Below are 17,097 nucleotides of genomic sequence, written 5' to 3'. Positions count from 1 at the left end.
GTTGTCAGATTTGATTGATTTCAAATATGAAATTTAATCGAAAGATTGGAAAACAGCTTTGGAGAATTTGATGTTTCCCCGTTCAAAGAGATATGAGCTGCGCTTGCATACCCAAGAAGCATTTCAAAGATGGCCGCCGAGTGAAATGACTTGTATTAAAGGGACTTTGGTGCTACTTACCAAAAAGACCCTTATGGAAACATCAAACTGATGCAGCAATAAAATAAAATTGCTGTGAAAAAAAAAAAAATGCTGATTATTCCACTCCCCTAAAACTTGCATAAATAAATAAATAACACAGTTAATTCTTTAAAAATTAACAAAAAAGAAAGTAAATTACTACTGTGTTTGGCACAGAATCAAAGTCTCTGCTGTTAGTAAATGGAATTAGAGCACAATCAGCTGACATGTATGGAGCCAAAATAATGCAGCATAGATTTGCAAAAGAAAAATAATGTATGTTTGCAATTCTTTATTTTTGTTTGCAAAACGTATTTTTTCTCTCAATACTTTATTTTTCTTTTGCGATTATTTTTGTTTGCAAAAATGCTCAATATTTTTTTCTTTTTGCAATACTTTATTTTTCTTTTGCAAAGCTTTATTTTCTTTTGTAGTACTTTATTCTTTTGCAAAACTATGTGGCATTATTTTGACTCCATAGACATGCATCAACTAAACAAGTAACACTGGAGACGTCTTTTAATACCATGAAAGTAGTGATGTTACTCCTGACACATTCACTGTAAAGGATATGATTTTAAACATACTTCATTTACATGTATTTACTTAGCAGACAGTTTTATCTTTATTTTTTAAGTGAGGAACATCACAAACAATTGGTCATAAGAGCCTACAATATTTATAGTACAGAATGACAAAATAAGTGTCTGTGTTTATGGTTTTGGATTTATTAACCGCTTGCAGAAGATATGTGTCTTCAGATGTTTCTTGGATGCTGTGATGGTCTCAGAAACATAAAAACATATTTCAGAAATTATTTTAATTATTGTTATATTATTATTTTTAGGTTATAGTAGATACATTAATGTGGATTAAAGTGTTAATATAAGGTGAGATAACATCTTATATTTCATTGTCTGCAGTCCCAGGTCCAAAGATCAAAACCCCCCTGAAGAACGCTGTAGTGACTGCGGGGGAGGACGCTGTGTTCTCCATTGAGCTCTCTGCTAACTTGATTGGCACATGGTTCCTGAATAGCCAGCAGCTGCAGGATAGCGAACGGTTCTCCATGACTCAGTCAAAGAACCAACACATCCTGCGAATTCACCAAGTGCCAATTGTGTATGATGGAGCTGAAATCACCTTTATTGCCACTGGCGTACGAGATTCAGCGGCCCTACAAATTAAAGGTCAGTTCATGGGTGATTATGATTTGTTTTTTAGGTTTCAGCCACCATGAATGACTAAATATTAATAAACAAATGTTGACAGGTATCACACCCATCATGAAGTTCTTGTTACACTTAAAGACGGGATGAAACAGAAGTAGTGAAAGATCTTTTATTCCATATTGTGACATATATAGAAGTGAAAAGGTATATCAGAAAAGAAAAAAATTGGCGGGACTTGGTTCTGACCAAGTGGATTGCATAGAGGCAGATGTGAATGCAAGGTGGCAGTCGATTATAACAAATGGGCGCGATTCAAGAAGACAAAATGATTGGAGAAGTCTGGCATACATCTATAGAAGGAAATCTGACACTTCACAGGAAAATCAAGTTACCACATTTTGACATGGTCAATCATATGGTCGATTAATCAAATCAAAATGACATTGTCAATCAATCAAGTCAGTCAGTCAGTCAGTCAATCAATCAATCAGTCAATCAATTAAGGATGATTCCTTCACAATAACAGCAATATGAATTTAGAAAAAAAAAAACAAAAAACTCTAAACTCTCATTTTAATTTCAAGCAGATGCATTCATATTTCTAGCCAATAATGAAAAACTGAAATTTCTGTCATTAATTACTCACCCTCATGTCGTTCCAAAACCGTAAAACCTTCTTTCATCTTCAGAACACAAATTAAGATATTTTTGATTAAATCCCCCATTTTTATCCCCCATAGAAAGCAACGTAATTACAACATTCAAGGTCCAGGAAAGTATTTAAAGACATGGTTAAAATAGTTCTGATGTAGAACCCGGAAGCGCTGGGGGAATGACAGGGAAGAGACAAAATTGTTGAATAAAGTCGTTATTTTTGTTTTGCTTTTGCAGAACCTGAGGTAAAATTTTTACCATTGTCAGAGATGGACGCCAAGAAGAGCACTGAGGTGGGAAATCCCATTGTGTTGTACTGTGAAGTGTCCCACCCCACAGCCTCCGTTCAATGGTTCAAAGACGGACAGGAGCTTCATGTAGAGGAGGGTCTGAATATCCAATCAGATGGCAACATGAGGAGGATCGTCATTCAATCAGCAGAGTACTGTCATTCTGGAGTGTACACCTGTCAATCTAACGATGACATACTCACATTTAATGTGAATGTTGAAGGTAAAAACAAAACTATATGCAAACATGCAATCTTTATTTTCTTTTTTGACAGTGGCAGTGGTCACATTCCTAGAACAGCAGTAATTTAGGACATCGTAAATTGTCTGCTGGACCATTGTAACATTAAACATAACAAGAAAGAATTCACCTAGACAGAATTGTACTTCATTTATTATCATTTTGCTGTTTATTACACATGCTATTTGCATTGTTTAGTGCTGGATTCACTGATAGAATTGTGCAAATCAGACTAATGGAATAAAACCTCAAAATCAGTGCTAAATGCATAAAGTGCACTTGATTACACTACGTATCTGGATATAAGTCTGGTTATAGTGTTTTTCCACATAATTTGATCATCATTTGAATAATAGAATATATACACAAGCATCCCATTTAAATTTTGTGTGTGACTTTCTGCAAAATTAACAGCAGTTGTTACTAAAAACCCTTCTTGATTAATTTGACTTTTTCATTATTCAATATTTGTCTTTTCTCCTTCCAACATCTCATAGACCTTTATTAATTAAAAATCTAACACCATCAACCAAACCTTCCTGAAATATTCTCCTGACAACTGTCAGTTTTGACCATTTATAGCCCTTTCTGGAATCAGATAGCTGGTCAACCATCCTAACTTGAGAATTATTATTAAGTCATTATTGGTTACACTTTATTTTACAGTACGTGTACTTACCCAAGAAAGTACTGCTAATATAAGGTACATGAGTTAAGGTTAGGTTTAGGGGTAGATTCAGGGTTAGTACCTAGTTATAACCCAGTTACTGTAATTGCTATAATAAGTACATAGTATATACATGCGGAACAGAACTGTAAAATAAAGTGCTACCTCATTATTAATAGGTATACATGCCCATGTGTTGTTTAAATTTGACACTTATGATGTAAAGGTGTGTTCATGCCTTGTCATAATTACCATAATTATGAGATTATGACTTTTAAAAAGCATTCGCATCCTCCTAGAACTTGCAATTACAACCTGTAAACTCGTAGAGCTCTGACCACATGACTGCTGCAGATTAATTTTGGCGTTGATAGTGGTGCCATAGAAATGCATAATTCCAAGTCCGAGGATGTCACGTGCTGTCATCTCGAAATTACTGTAATTACGTCATTCTGTGAACGCAGCATAACACTGAATATTATGCGCCAGATGTTATGTGTATAGTTAATTTAAATCATTAAAATGCTCTTCTTTTTCCACCAGCCCCCCCTGTGTCATTTAAAGAGATTACGCAGGATGAGAGGCAGAAAAGCGCTATGGAACTGGACCCTGTGGTCCTGACGTGTGAACTTTCCCGACCAGATGCACCTGCCTTGTGGTTTAAAGATGGAGTTGCGATTCTTCAGTCAGAAAACATCACCATCCAGTCTGAAGGCACCATGAAAAGACTCATAATCCGTTCAGCGGGGCTGGAAGACGCTGGGACGTATACTTGCCAAGCAGGAGATCAATCCATGTCGTTTTCTGTCAACATTAAAGGTAAAGTTGAAAGAGTGGTGCTCTTTAACTATTAGTTTTGCATTAAAATCATATTGCAGATAAGGTATGTTATAATTAATATGTTAATATGTCATCATTTTACAATCTAAAGTGAATCACTAAATGAAAGTAAACAAACTGATCTAATGACTTACATCTAGAACCTCCGGTTACAATTGTGGACCCAAAAGATGACATCCACATGGAGCGTTATGTCTCTGAGGAGATAGTCCTGAACTGTGAGCTCTCTCGGTCTAATGGAGAGGCTCACTGGTTTAAAGATGGCCTAAAACTCCAGGAAACTGAGAATGTCCGAATCAGTGCTGAAGGCCCGTACAGGAGGGTAACCATTCTCTGTGCTTCCAAACGGGATTCTGGAGAGTATGTATGTGACGCAGGAGGTGACTCCATTTTCTTTCAGCTCATTATTGTGGGTAAGTATCAATGCATAGGTTTCAAGTGATTTTTTCCACTTCTTCCTCTCTGTTTTTATGCCTCATTTCTAGAAAAGATTTTGAATTGAATTATTAATTCAATTAGAATGGCTGTTTATTACATAGTAATCATTATAGTACTTCATAGTAATATAGTATTCATGTAGTGATAAAGTAATTCAGTTATTATAACAAATATTTGTTATATTCATTTACAGGGCTTGACATTAACTTTTTTGCTCACCAGCCACTGTAACTAGCGGTCTTCCAAAATCACTAGCCACTCATTGGGCAATTTTGACATCGATACCATGGGGAAAAACTGTCATATAGATATTTTTAATATTATCTTATAATTTGGCAGCAGGTTTATTAGGCTGCTGTCACTTTAAGATCTGATGCACGGATCCATTATACTGTTACACGTATAACGTTTTCTTTCTCAACAGTTTACGTTCACTTAAAACACTGTGTTTACGTGAATACTCGTCAAGACCGCCATTTTGACATTATTTCATGTGTATTTGACTGTTTAAGTGCAATAAGCAGCGAAAAAGAACTCAATTTAGTGCTGAAGAGATGGCTTTATGTGTCGCAATTTGGGTGTGAGGACAAAATCTGCGGGAATGAGTCAAATTATGTGCAAATATGCGCCATCCTATGCTGAAATTCAAGCCCTGTAACACAATATTCATCCGGAGCAAATGAAACGAGTGAGTGAGGGGAGGAGGGTTTGTGTGTCGACTCGCTGTTGGGGAGATGAGAGAGAGAGAGAGAACGTGCAGCTGGGATCGTGTATCTATTCAGTGGAAAATGAGTATTGAAAGCGTTTCAGATTTTTCAGTATCGATATGTATCGAAAAATCGATATTTTTGACGACAACTACATTGCACTTACTTTATTATTTCAGACGCCTTTTTAAAATACTACACTTGAAAAATAAAATTCTACCCGCCAAAGTGGCTAGTAGGAGTGACTGCATTACCCGCCGCTGCTGAAATACTACCACATTTGGCAGGTTGGCGGGTGTTAATGTCAAGTTCATTTATATATTGCTGGAATAACCTATTCCTCATTGTAGGGGGAAAAACAGCAAAAACCAGCAGCATGTATGTATTCATGTTTTGTCAACCATTACACACCGTTACCTCTCTTAAATCCAGAGGCTCCAGTTCGCATTGTGTCTCCCCGTGAGTCAGAGGTCGAGGTGTGTATACTGAGCTCTGAAAGGCTGGTCCTGAGCTGTGAGGTCTCAAAAGCAGACGCAGAAGTCTGCTGGTTTTGTGATGGCATGGAGGTGGATGAGAATGATAACTTGAAACTGGAGGATGATGGGATTTACCACAGGCTGGTGATTCCCTGTGCTACAATAGAAGATTCTGCAGAATACGTGTGCGAGGCTGCAGATGACTCGGTCACATTTTGGGTGAAAATAGAAGGTAATTTTGTGTCTTTTATCTAACATTTGAACATGTTCATATTCTAGGCCTATTTATTCATTTATGTATGTATGTATGTATGTATGTATGTGGGTCAAAGATGAAAAAGGGTTTTCAAGCATCAAAACAACAAGTGTAAAAGAGCCTTGAATTGTTGTTGTTGTTTTTCAGTACGTCAGAATGGGTCCTATTTAATTTGTTTGTTTTTTTCATATCAAACATTTTTAGCATGATGTACAGAAGACACCCACTAAAATGTAACTTAGTGTAACAATATTGTCAGGGATATTTACAACAAAAAAAATCTATTTATGTCATATTAAAGACTAATTACTGTTACCCCAAATGCTAATTACTTGAAAAAAAATATTTTACATTTTTAAACTTTGCCATTATTCTAGGTTTTGCCCATTTGTCAGGAAGTAGTACTCATTTAAAATGCAATTAAATTTAGTATGCTCACTTATTCTTTTATATATTTTAATACATACAGGTCAGAATAAGTATGTTGTTTAAATTTTTACATAAATATAAGTAAACTTATATGACTGAATGAAAATGGAACATTATTTCACCCTCATTTTGACATTTTATTCTTCCAAAACTTCTTTGAAACCTTAAAATTAGATGTTTTACTTGCATTTAATGTGCTTTCTATGTATATAAAATCACTTTTGTAAATTTCTATAGATGCGGACATCTAAATATCTTTAACCCATGTATTTGTTTGTTTATTTATTTATGATTTTTTTGATTAAAAGCTAAACTTTTATAAGTTGTGTGTTTTTTTTTTTTAAATATATCAGTAACATTGGTAAGATCTTTTAAACCAATTGGTCTCACACAGAAAAGGACTATTCAACTTGCATTGAAATGCTAACAAAGTGCTTTTTGTGAAGTTTTGTTGATTTTTTTTCCCATAGAGCCCCCTGTTAAACTTTCTTGCTCCAAGGAGACAGGCAGCATTACGGAGAGTTCTGCTGGTGACCCAGTAGTCCTGGAGCTTGAGGTTTCTCGTGATAATGCAGAGGTGTGCTGGATGAAAGATGGAGTGAAGGTGGAAGAGAGCAGCAACATCACAATTACTGAGAATGGCCTCGTACGCAAGCTAACTATCCATTCTCCAGCTCTGAAGGATTCTGGGATATACACCTGCAATGCCATTGATGACACAATGGATTTTAAAGTCAAAATTACTGGTATGATGTTAAACCACTACATCCATCTTAGTTACGGGTCTTTTTAAAAGCTATTACTTATTACTATTTTTTTTTTTTTTTCATCTTTCTCTCTCCCAGAGGCACCGGTAAAAATCCTGAATAGAGATCAGATCAAGAATGAGCATAAGGTTGTGTTATATGATGACGTTGTGTTGGAGTGTGAGCTCTCTTCGGCCAATGCTGTTGTCAGCTGGTATAAAAATGGCAGCCCTATTGAGGAGAATGAGCGCTTCTGTTTTGAGGAGGAAGGAGCCTTCAGAACCTTGGTCATTCTCTGCGCGGAGTTGCAGGACTCTGGAGAATATATCCTCAATGCTAAAGATGATACAGTTTCATTTCATGTCACAGTACAAGGTAAAAATCATCTTTCAGTTGTGTTGATGTGAACCTGAGTTCATGAGCCCTGAAGTAGACAAAAGGCATGATGACAGACTTTTGATGAATCTCCTCCAGAGCCGTCAGTGAAGATCATTGGCAATTCTGGTGATCTCGATTATCAGGAGATGGTGACAGGAGATGACCTCATCTTAGCTTGTGAGGTTTCTCGAGCCAACGCACCAGTTACGTGGCTATTCAATGATAAACCGCTGGTCCCTGATGAGCGCACGTGTATTGAAAGCCATGGAACACTCCGGAAACTGACCTTATCCAACATCCTCCTTTCTGACTCCGGGAAATACATGTGTGATGCTGTTGATGACAAAATGATAACTGTTGTTAAAGTTCAAGGTACTGTATTTATTCTCTTTTTTTAGTACAATACATGTGTTCGTCAGGAGTTGATAAGATATGCAATGTTGCAATATTGAGAAAACACTTCTTAAAAGTGAAATGGCTTCTGTAAATCCAGAGATCAAGTACTGTGTGCTTTCAGTTTTCAGTAATAGTCACATGACTAGTGGATGATCAGTGTGTGCAATTCCACAAACCTGGAAGACCTTCTGAATATAAGGAGTAGACATTTTTTTTACTGATGAAAAATGTAAACGATAGTAGGGAGAATTAATTAAATATTGAATAATTTACTGCCATTGTGAGAATAACATGTAATTATGTAATCAATAATGAAAAAGTAACTGTAGTCTGATTGTGAGTATTTTAAAATGTAATATAATCTAATTAAAAGTACTTAATTTTTGGAATCTGGTTATGTAATCCAGATTACATGCAATCAGTTACTACCCAACTCTGGATATATATGAATTAATAATTCATGGTATTTATAAAAAATAAATAAATAAATAAATAAAAATACGTCCTACCTTGAAAAGTAAATGATAAAGAGAAACATGCTATTACTTTTAGCTTGATGGTTACACTACATGACGTTTTATTAAAACATCATTAATTGAAGTAATTCAAAAACTATATAAAACCAACATGAATACATTTCTTAGCATATGTTTTAAACTAGATATTTCTTTATCATGGAAACTCTTTGTGTCACTGACTCAATTACATGCAAAATGTAATAAGACCTTATGTGCCTTAAAAGATTAGTTCACTTCAGAATTAAAATTTCCTGATAATTTACTCATCCCCATGTCATCCAAGATGTTTATGTCTTTCTCCAAATAGTGGACCTTAAGGTTGAAGGTCCAAATGTCAGTTTCAGTACAGTTTCAAAGAGCTCTACATGATCCCAGACGAGGAATAAGAGTCTTATCTAGAGAAACCATCTGCCATTTTCAATAATAATAATAATAATAATAATAATAATAATATACTTTTTAACCACAAATACTTCAAAATTGTCCGACATCGTTGTTTTACCCTTTTTTGTAAAGGGTGTTTGACTTAGTCTTTGCACTTTCGCTTTGTAAACACTGGATCGGTACTTCCGCCTATGTCACGCGTGACCTTTCCAACGTGATTACGTAATGCGTGGAGCATCGCAGAGCAGTGCAAGACGAGCATTTGTGGTTAAAAAGTATATCATTTTTTTTTTATTTTAGAAAATGTCCAATGGTTTCTCTAGATAAGATCCTTATTCCTCGTCTGGGATCGTGTAGAGCTCTTTGAAGCTGCACTGAAACTGACATTTGGACCTTCAATCCGTTGAACCCCAGTGAAGTCCACTATATGGAGAAAAATCCTGGAATGTTTTCCTCAAAAACCTTCATTTCTTTTCAAGTGAAGAAAGAAAGACATAAACATCTTGGATGACATGGGGGTGAGTAAATTATCAGGAAATTTTAATTCTGAAAGTGAACTAATCCTTTAAGTGTTGTATTTTTCTCCAGAGCCTCCCGTTGAGTTCCTTAACAAAGAAGAGGTGAACTTGGTCTCTGGTTATGAAGCCGAGGCTGTCACTCTTACTGCCATGGTTTCCAGACCTAACGCCCAAGTGCGGTGGCTTAAAGACTGGACTCAAGTCAGTGGAGAACGTTTCCATATAGCCAGCCTGGGCCTGACCCGCACTTTCACCATTGACCCATTAAAGAAGCTTGACAGTGGAGAGTACACATGTGATGCAAACACAGATGAAATGCACTTCAGTCTGCTGGTCAAAGGTTGGTAGCTGGAATCATGCTTTTGCTTGTGACATGATCAGAAAGTCATAGTAGAATTGCAGCTCATACAACATATAATAACCTGTGTGCGTTACAGATATGCGTATTAAATTTGTGAAGCCACTGGTTGATACAGTGGCCCATAAAGATGGTATGATCACACTATACTGTGAGCTATGCAAAGCCAAAGCAGATGTCCAGTGGAAGAAGGATGGAGTGGAGATCATTCCCAGCCGTCGCTTCTCTATCCGTGCCAACGGGACGGAGAGGAGTCTCACAATCCATCGTATCACCAAAGAAGATGCCGGAGAGTATGCTTGTGAATCCAAAGATGACTGCACCAGCGCCAGAGTAAGGGTGGAATGTAAGTGTGAAACAAGTCACTTGTTAGAAGATACTAAACGACACACTGACTTAGTTAATAACCTCCATCTGCTTTGCAGTGCCTCGTGTGGTGGAATTCCTCACAGAGCTTCACAATACCACAGTCATGGAGGGTGAGGATGCTACCTTTAAGTGCATCGTCTCCCCTGATGATGTTCAGTTGGTCTGGCTCATGGATGGAGAGCCCATCAAACCCAGTGATCGCTTCCATATTGAACAGAACAGCCTCTGCCATACTCTGATTATTCGGAAGGTCCAGCTGCTGGATTCCTCTCGGATCACTGCAGAGGCTGAGGGAATTATTTCTAAAGCCAGCCTCAAGGTCCAGGGTAAGTAAATAAAAGCTAAACAATTATTTTTTGATGGTTCGTTTGCTTAAAAAGAAGGTTCTGTTATCATCTAATGACCCTCATATGATTCGAAACAAGTCATGGAACACAGAAGTATAGAATGTGTAATGCTCCAAATAGGGAAGTAAAACTACAACAGTATTTTGTATGATTTTTTTTTTTTTTGCTCGTCATACAAAAAACAGGCATTAAAGGCACAATATGTAACTTTTCGCCACTAGAGGTCGCCTATTCAAAACAAAGGCGTAGCTCGATGAGACTCCAAAGAATCCGACGGGACTCAGTCAGAAATCATCATGTTCAAGGATGAGGTTATTAATGTTACTGTAGTATGAAGCAGAGCAGGACAGAGTGATGTGAGAGCTAAACGTGGCCGCTGGAGCATCACACGGCTCGAGAGCAGCAGAACTTTTATTATGCCACAGTCGCCGCTTCCGCTTCTTCCGGTCAAGCGTATGTGGGGTAACGCAGCATTGTGTATATCATCTTAGATACATTTGAGTGCGTTGCAAATTGTTAAAACGTTACTCTGAGCGTTCGCTCAGCGGCTGCTGTGAGACATTTGTTGCACACTGCAGTAAGATAGATCGATATTAGAGTATCATATTAATATGATACAAGATGCAAATAATAAGACTAAACGTGTTTAGCTATATAATAATGATTAGTTTTCTGTCTATAAATGTATGCAAACAGTTGTTCCCTTCTCTAATAAAACATGTAATATATTAAAGCGTCTTTGGTGTTTCCATGGTGTCTACAAAATAAAACTGGAAATCAAGGGTAATGCGGGTATTATGTCATTAATAGGCGACGCACAGACACAGTCTGTGTCCTGGTTAAAATTGCTTATTTCTCTGGATTTATTCTTGGAAACATTTGTGATAATGTAAGTACACAAGTCAACAAAATATATAACACTGTTCTAGTGGTTTTTGGATATTTTAATCCAAAAATATTACATATTGTGCCTTTAAAAAACAGGAAAAAAACGGGCATTAAAAAGGCATTATTTCAACAAACAAGAATAATAATATGTGTTCTGCACTCCAAGTCTTCTAAACCCATATAATAGTTTCTTGATGAAAAGACTGACACCATGATCCAGATTTGACAGCAACAGTGGAAGAGACTTTTTCAGAAAATAGTGACTTTTTTTCAGTAAAAATTCCACTTATAGAGCAAATGACAGTGTGAATGCAAAGAGAAATGTTCTTTAAAGAGGAATCCAATTATTATTATTTTTTAATGTTTTTTTTTATGTTAATTTCTGTACATAAACACTCAAACATCTCAAGTTGAATTCTGTGAAAAAGATTCACTTTTAGTCGTCCCCCAAATCTAAGGGCGAATGAGCTTTTGGAACAAAACGTTCCATAAACGTTTATGGAACAGTCTCCCGCTACACTTTAGGGGCCAGATTTATTAAGCAGGGCAGAGAGAGTGCAATCCCAATAAAAGTGCTGATTGCAGTGGAAAGTTCAGCAGGTGATTTACTGATAATGCACACATTAAAGAACAGATCGTAGCCAGATCATTCCCATAATGACCAACACAATCTACCAAGAGCAGCGCAAATTTTTGGGCCGGTATAATGGCGCAAATACCAGTAAATTGACTAGCGCAAACCTTATTAAATCACCTTGCATGATTCATTTAAATCCTCTCCTCCCATCAATTTTGCATCTGAAAGGGAAACTCCTACAAATTCAAATGCAATACGTTGAACCACAAAAATAACCCTTGCCAAGGCCTTTTCAGTGCTCATTTTTCTTAGTAAATCCTGACAGTAGTTTTTTAATGCCAAAAAGGGGTTTTGGCATTAAAAGAGGGTAAATCTGGCCCGAAGTCTGCTTCTTCTCTGTCCAGCTCTTAAAACACTATTATTCTTCAGCATTCAATAGTGTCTACTAGGGATTTGAATTTTATCATTGATTGATGTTTTGTGAATTTGTTGTTTTATTTGATGGTTAATTGAGCCTGTACAGCATTTTGAAATAACATATGTTATATTTAAAATAAATTTAATTGAATTGAATATTAAGACGTAACTATTTTATTGTTTGTTATGATAACAAAATAATGATAGAATCATTTTTGGGTGAAGTTTATATAATTATTAGGAAAGTATCAGTGTTTGTGTGATTTGTTTCTCAAAATACATTGTCAAAATTGTTTGAAAGTTTAATTTCAATGGCAATTTTTTTGTTTTGTTTTACTAATATTGAACACTTTTTTAGTAAATGTATGACTTTGTAACTCTGTAACCATTTACACACAGAGGCACAGGTGTTGTTTACGAAGAGAATGGAGGCAGTGATGGCTGAGGAGTTTGGAGAGGCGACATTAGAGACGGAAGTGAGTCTGGAGTCTGGAGAGGTGCAGTGGATGAGACAGGGGGTGGTGATCCAGCCCGGACCCAGACATAAACTCACCCAGGATGGCTGTAAACGTATCTTGACCATCAGTAACCTCAATCTGTCTGATCGAGGGACCTATCGCTGCGAGACCCTCCATGATCGTGCGCAGGTCAAGCTCAATGTGGAGCGTAAGTGGCCGAGAGCATTAGTGTGTCACAAGTGGTGTAAGAAACTCTGAGTTGATTGTGACAACAGGATGAATTGCAGGGGCATTTGGAGTTTCAAATATTTGTCACTTTAGCCTAACTAAATGTAATTCTGCTGAAATAGTATACAATTTATAATGCACTTAAGAACTTGGCAGGCATTTCAATAGAAGCATAAGCTAATTCTGGTCCTTGGTCTAACAGTTCTGAAATTGTCTGTACATGAAGTAAAATTTTAGTTCAGTTTTTATTAGCAGCATGCTAAATAAGCTCTGTTACTATTTAAAGCGAGGAAGATTGTCATACGCAAGGGGCTGATGGACACTGAGACCTTTGAGAGAGAGACGGCGTCCTTCGAGGTGGAACTTTCTCATACTGATGTGGAGGGTGTGTGGCAAAAAGATGGTCTGCGTGTCAAACCCAGTAACAACTGGCGTGTTAGTTCCAATGGACGAGTACATGGCCTCACTCTCTCCAACCTCACATTAGAGGACACGGGTAGCATTGTCTTCTCTGCAGAAGGTCTGAGAACTACTGCCAGACTGGTAGTCAAAGGTGGGAAACATTTATGCTCGGGATTCAATTAAAACTAATGGCATATTTTCAAGTAGAGTTGTCACATAATTGCCAAAAATAACAAGCATTGTGCATCAAATTCTTAGAAACACCAGTAATGATCATTAAGAAGCTGTCTGATGTCAGACTTGAGGAGGAATCTTCAGTCATTTTGGAGTGTGAGCTGTCTAGACCAAATGTGGATGTCAGATGGCAGAAGGTACTGCTAAATTCACTAAAAATCACTGTACATTCCTAAAAATATGTTTTCACTTTTCTTCTCATTGAGCTTTCTATGGATTGATTGGCAGAACGGGTTGGAGCTGAAATCCAATAAGACTTTGAGGATTTATTCCATGGGACGTAAGCGCTGTTTACAGATCCTGGAATGCAGCATCAGTGACTCGGGCCTTTACACTTGTGAAATAGGTGACCTCAGCACTTCCTGTAAACTTGAGGTCTATGGTAAGCCTATATCACTTTAGTCTTCATCACTTTCCCAGCTTGTTGCCTTTCAAAAACTTTGAGAAAATGCACATTTTGCATTTTGCACAAATAGACATTTTCTGCTTGCTCCAGCTTATGCTTGAAATTCAAGATGAACAGTAAAGAAGAGGCTCACTAATTTTGCTAATGCTTTATTATCATGAAAGGTTAGCTGGAGTTAAACTTGGCATGAAATCAAAACATATTATTACTGGTCTTTGTGAATCATCTTTGCATTTTTTACCCCCCTGTTCAATAAGCCGTTTGACTCAGAAATCATAATATAATAATAAAGTTGGTCACAATTTGCATTTCATGCCAACTTTGATAAGATCATATCCTATGTAAGGGCCCACAGCTCTACTAATACTTGTACAGCTGGTAGTCAACCAGAATAAAGCCCGGGATACGCTACACGATTTTTGGCTGTCCCAGACGAAAGATTGAAATCATGATTTGTGTGATCGCGGCTCTTAATCGGTGGTCCTATGTTGTACAGTGAGAGAGGTTCAAAGACGGCCATTTTCCCGCTCTTGCGACCAAAGATAGCCTACGATAATTTTCTGACAGTGTCAGAAATTCAGCTTGATCATATCACAGTGTGTTTGCTGCTACAACCTACGTATACTGACGGTAAAGACCGAGACTTGACATTTGATATTCAACAGTGCTTTGATCTGCCTGCATCGACAGCATTTTCTTTAAGAGCTGCTGTGCAGCCAAAATTATATACCAGTTATCACTGTAAAGCTGCTTTGACACAATCTGCATTGTAAAAAGCGCTATATAAATAAAGGTGACTTGACATAAGACATGAAATCAGTGCGGCATGGCGCTAAAACTTAAAACTGCTTACCTCAAGCTCTTTTCCCTTCTTCTTTCGCCGCTTCCTTTTTATTTTCAGCACACATAAAAATGACAACTGCCAAAGTGTGATTCAACGTGGTGTTTTGTTAACCACTAGCACATGCTGATGACGTTTTATTCTTCTATAGAAACTTGCATCGTAGCCTACGAGTCAACAGGTGTCATGATCGTACATCTACATGCATGTCGTACCCAAGTTTAGTAGATCCTAAATTATCTTATAGGTAATGATCTTATAGGATTGCTAAAATCGTGCAATGTATCCCGGCTTAATATTTTCACCGTCAGCGGCAAAATTGGGGACGTGTATTTGCTGCCTTTTATCGCTAAGTGGCGCTATAATCACAGACTTTGAAAAGTTAGAAAATAAATGTGTCAGTTCATTCTCTCAAGTATTAATCTGCCGAGGCTCTTTGAGAGCTGTGGTAGCAGACGAATTCAATTGAAACATTGTAGTTAAATTAATTCATAATCACAGTGCTGAAATTACGGTACAAATGTAGAACTGAAAATAAATCTAGGCGTTTATTATTTGCATCGAATTTAAGCAAAGTATATGTTTACACTGTGAGCTCAGTTTCTTTATGTATAATTAGAAATGCATGTCAATAGGTTGTGTCTTATACTTTGTTTTCTTTTAATTTGTAGTAGATTCACTAACTGAAACATTAACACTGAAATAAATGATCGTAAAATTAAGACGTTAGGACTTGCTAACAAATGTTAGTCAGCAACATTTGTGTTTTTGCTTCTTTATGATATTAAGAATGAAATACAGTAGGTTGTTATGATCAGCATAATTTTCGTTAATTAATAATGAAAATATTTCAATATAAAAATATATGTAAAATATAATTTACTCTTGAATATTTCAAAATCTGTTGTTCCAAGGTATGTATATGTTTTGTGCTGGCATATATTTTGTTGTCCTTTATTGTTGTCACTTCTATCCCAGACAGCAACATAATGTCGGCCAACATCTGGCCCACACCTGGTCCGCATGTAATCCACATGTACCAGATGTGGGCCGGATCTGGACCACAGTATGTTGCTGTCTGGGATATCAGTGATATGTGGCTGTAGTTTTTTTTTTTTTTATGCAATTGCTTGTCAGATAATCTCTGCCTTAAATATGACCACTTTCTCATGTTTTCAGAACATGAATTGGAGGTCATAACTGGCTTGGAGGATCTTTGGATTAAGGAGGACCAGAATGCTGTCTTTATGTGTGAGCTGTCTATGGAAGATATGCCTGGGGAATGGTACAAAAATGGCAGCAGGATACGTCCCACTGCCACCATCAAGACTCGTACAGAGGGTGAGGCTAAAATCAGTGCTGTAAATATGTATAGAACTGATCCATTGCTATTTCTCCGTACTTAGGAATTACTTCTATACCTGAAAAACTAAGGAGTTATTTTTCCTTTACCTTTTAAATAGGGACAAAACACTTCCTGCTTATATGCAACGTCAAGGCTGAGGATTCTGGAGAAATCAAGTTTGTTTCCAAACAAGTGGAGTCAGTTGCTTATCTTGAGGTTGAAGGTACTGAAGATGTATTTAATTAAATATAATTCTGCATTCATAGTGATTATTTGGTAACACTTTACAATAAGGTTTCATATGTTAACATTAGTTAACTACATTGGTTGAGGTGAACTAATAATGAACAATACTTCTACGGCATTTATTAATCTTAGTGTAATCTACATTTACTAATACATTTTTAAGTTGTATCTAATAACATTCATTAAAGCACTGTGAAAATCACGAACAAACAATGAACAATTTTATTGTTATTAAGGAGCATTAATAAAGTTGATTAAAAAGTATTGTTCTAACTAACTAATGTTAACAAATGAGACCCTATTGTAAAGTTTTACCGATTATCTGATCCCACCAAAAATCCTTTGTCAATATCTATTTTTACAGAGCTTCCTGTTAGCATTGTCCGTCCCCTCAGGGATCGAACAGCACTGGAAAAACATCGAGTCATTCTAGAATGCACTGTATCATCCCCAAATTGTGACGTCACCTGGTACAAAGGGAAAGAAGAGTTGGAATCCACAGAACACATGGAGATAACACAAGAAGGCTGTTACCATAAACTTGTCATCCACCAGGTGGCGCTGGAGGATGAAGGAACCTACAGTATTGAGGTTGGGGAGCACACATCCACAGCCAAGCTGATGGTTGAAGGTGAGAATTGTTTGGATCTAAATGGCTCTATATCAATGATTTTATGGCATTAAAGGTCAT

The 17,097-nt window shown here is 36.9% G+C and overlaps 1 protein-coding gene across 2 annotated transcripts in view; it reads left to right on the top strand.

The window, feature by feature from the left end:
* The window catches only part of obsl1a (obscurin like cytoskeletal adaptor 1a), a 48,539-nt gene that overhangs the window by 30,447 nt on the left and 995 nt on the right, over positions 1-17,097 (top strand). For both annotated transcript variants that reach the window (XM_051896818.1, XM_051896817.1), the window contains exons 6-23: positions 1,104-1,370; positions 2,244-2,519; positions 3,748-4,023; positions 4,185-4,457; positions 5,622-5,897; positions 6,821-7,096; positions 7,196-7,471; positions 7,571-7,846; positions 9,361-9,630; positions 9,728-9,994; positions 10,074-10,343; positions 12,646-12,912; positions 13,219-13,485; positions 13,593-13,705; positions 13,797-13,950; positions 15,995-16,156; positions 16,279-16,383; positions 16,771-17,037. In XM_051896818.1, the coding sequence (XP_051752778.1) occupies positions 1,104-1,370; positions 2,244-2,519; positions 3,748-4,023; positions 4,185-4,457; positions 5,622-5,897; positions 6,821-7,096; positions 7,196-7,471; positions 7,571-7,846; positions 9,361-9,630; positions 9,728-9,994; positions 10,074-10,343; positions 12,646-12,912; positions 13,219-13,485; positions 13,593-13,705; positions 13,797-13,950; positions 15,995-16,156; positions 16,279-16,383; positions 16,771-17,037 (4,338 nt within the window). The remainder of the gene's footprint in view (positions 1-1,103; positions 1,371-2,243; positions 2,520-3,747; positions 4,024-4,184; positions 4,458-5,621; positions 5,898-6,820; positions 7,097-7,195; positions 7,472-7,570; positions 7,847-9,360; positions 9,631-9,727; positions 9,995-10,073; positions 10,344-12,645; positions 12,913-13,218; positions 13,486-13,592; positions 13,706-13,796; positions 13,951-15,994; positions 16,157-16,278; positions 16,384-16,770; positions 17,038-17,097) is intronic.

Source organism: Ctenopharyngodon idella, chromosome 6, assembly GCF_019924925.1.
Source record: "Ctenopharyngodon idella isolate HZGC_01 chromosome 6, HZGC01, whole genome shotgun sequence".
NCBI classification, from domain to species: domain Eukaryota; kingdom Metazoa; phylum Chordata; class Actinopteri; order Cypriniformes; family Xenocyprididae; genus Ctenopharyngodon; species Ctenopharyngodon idella.
Note: the sequence above shows the minus strand (reverse complement) of the source record. Positions and strands in the feature narration are given on the sequence as shown.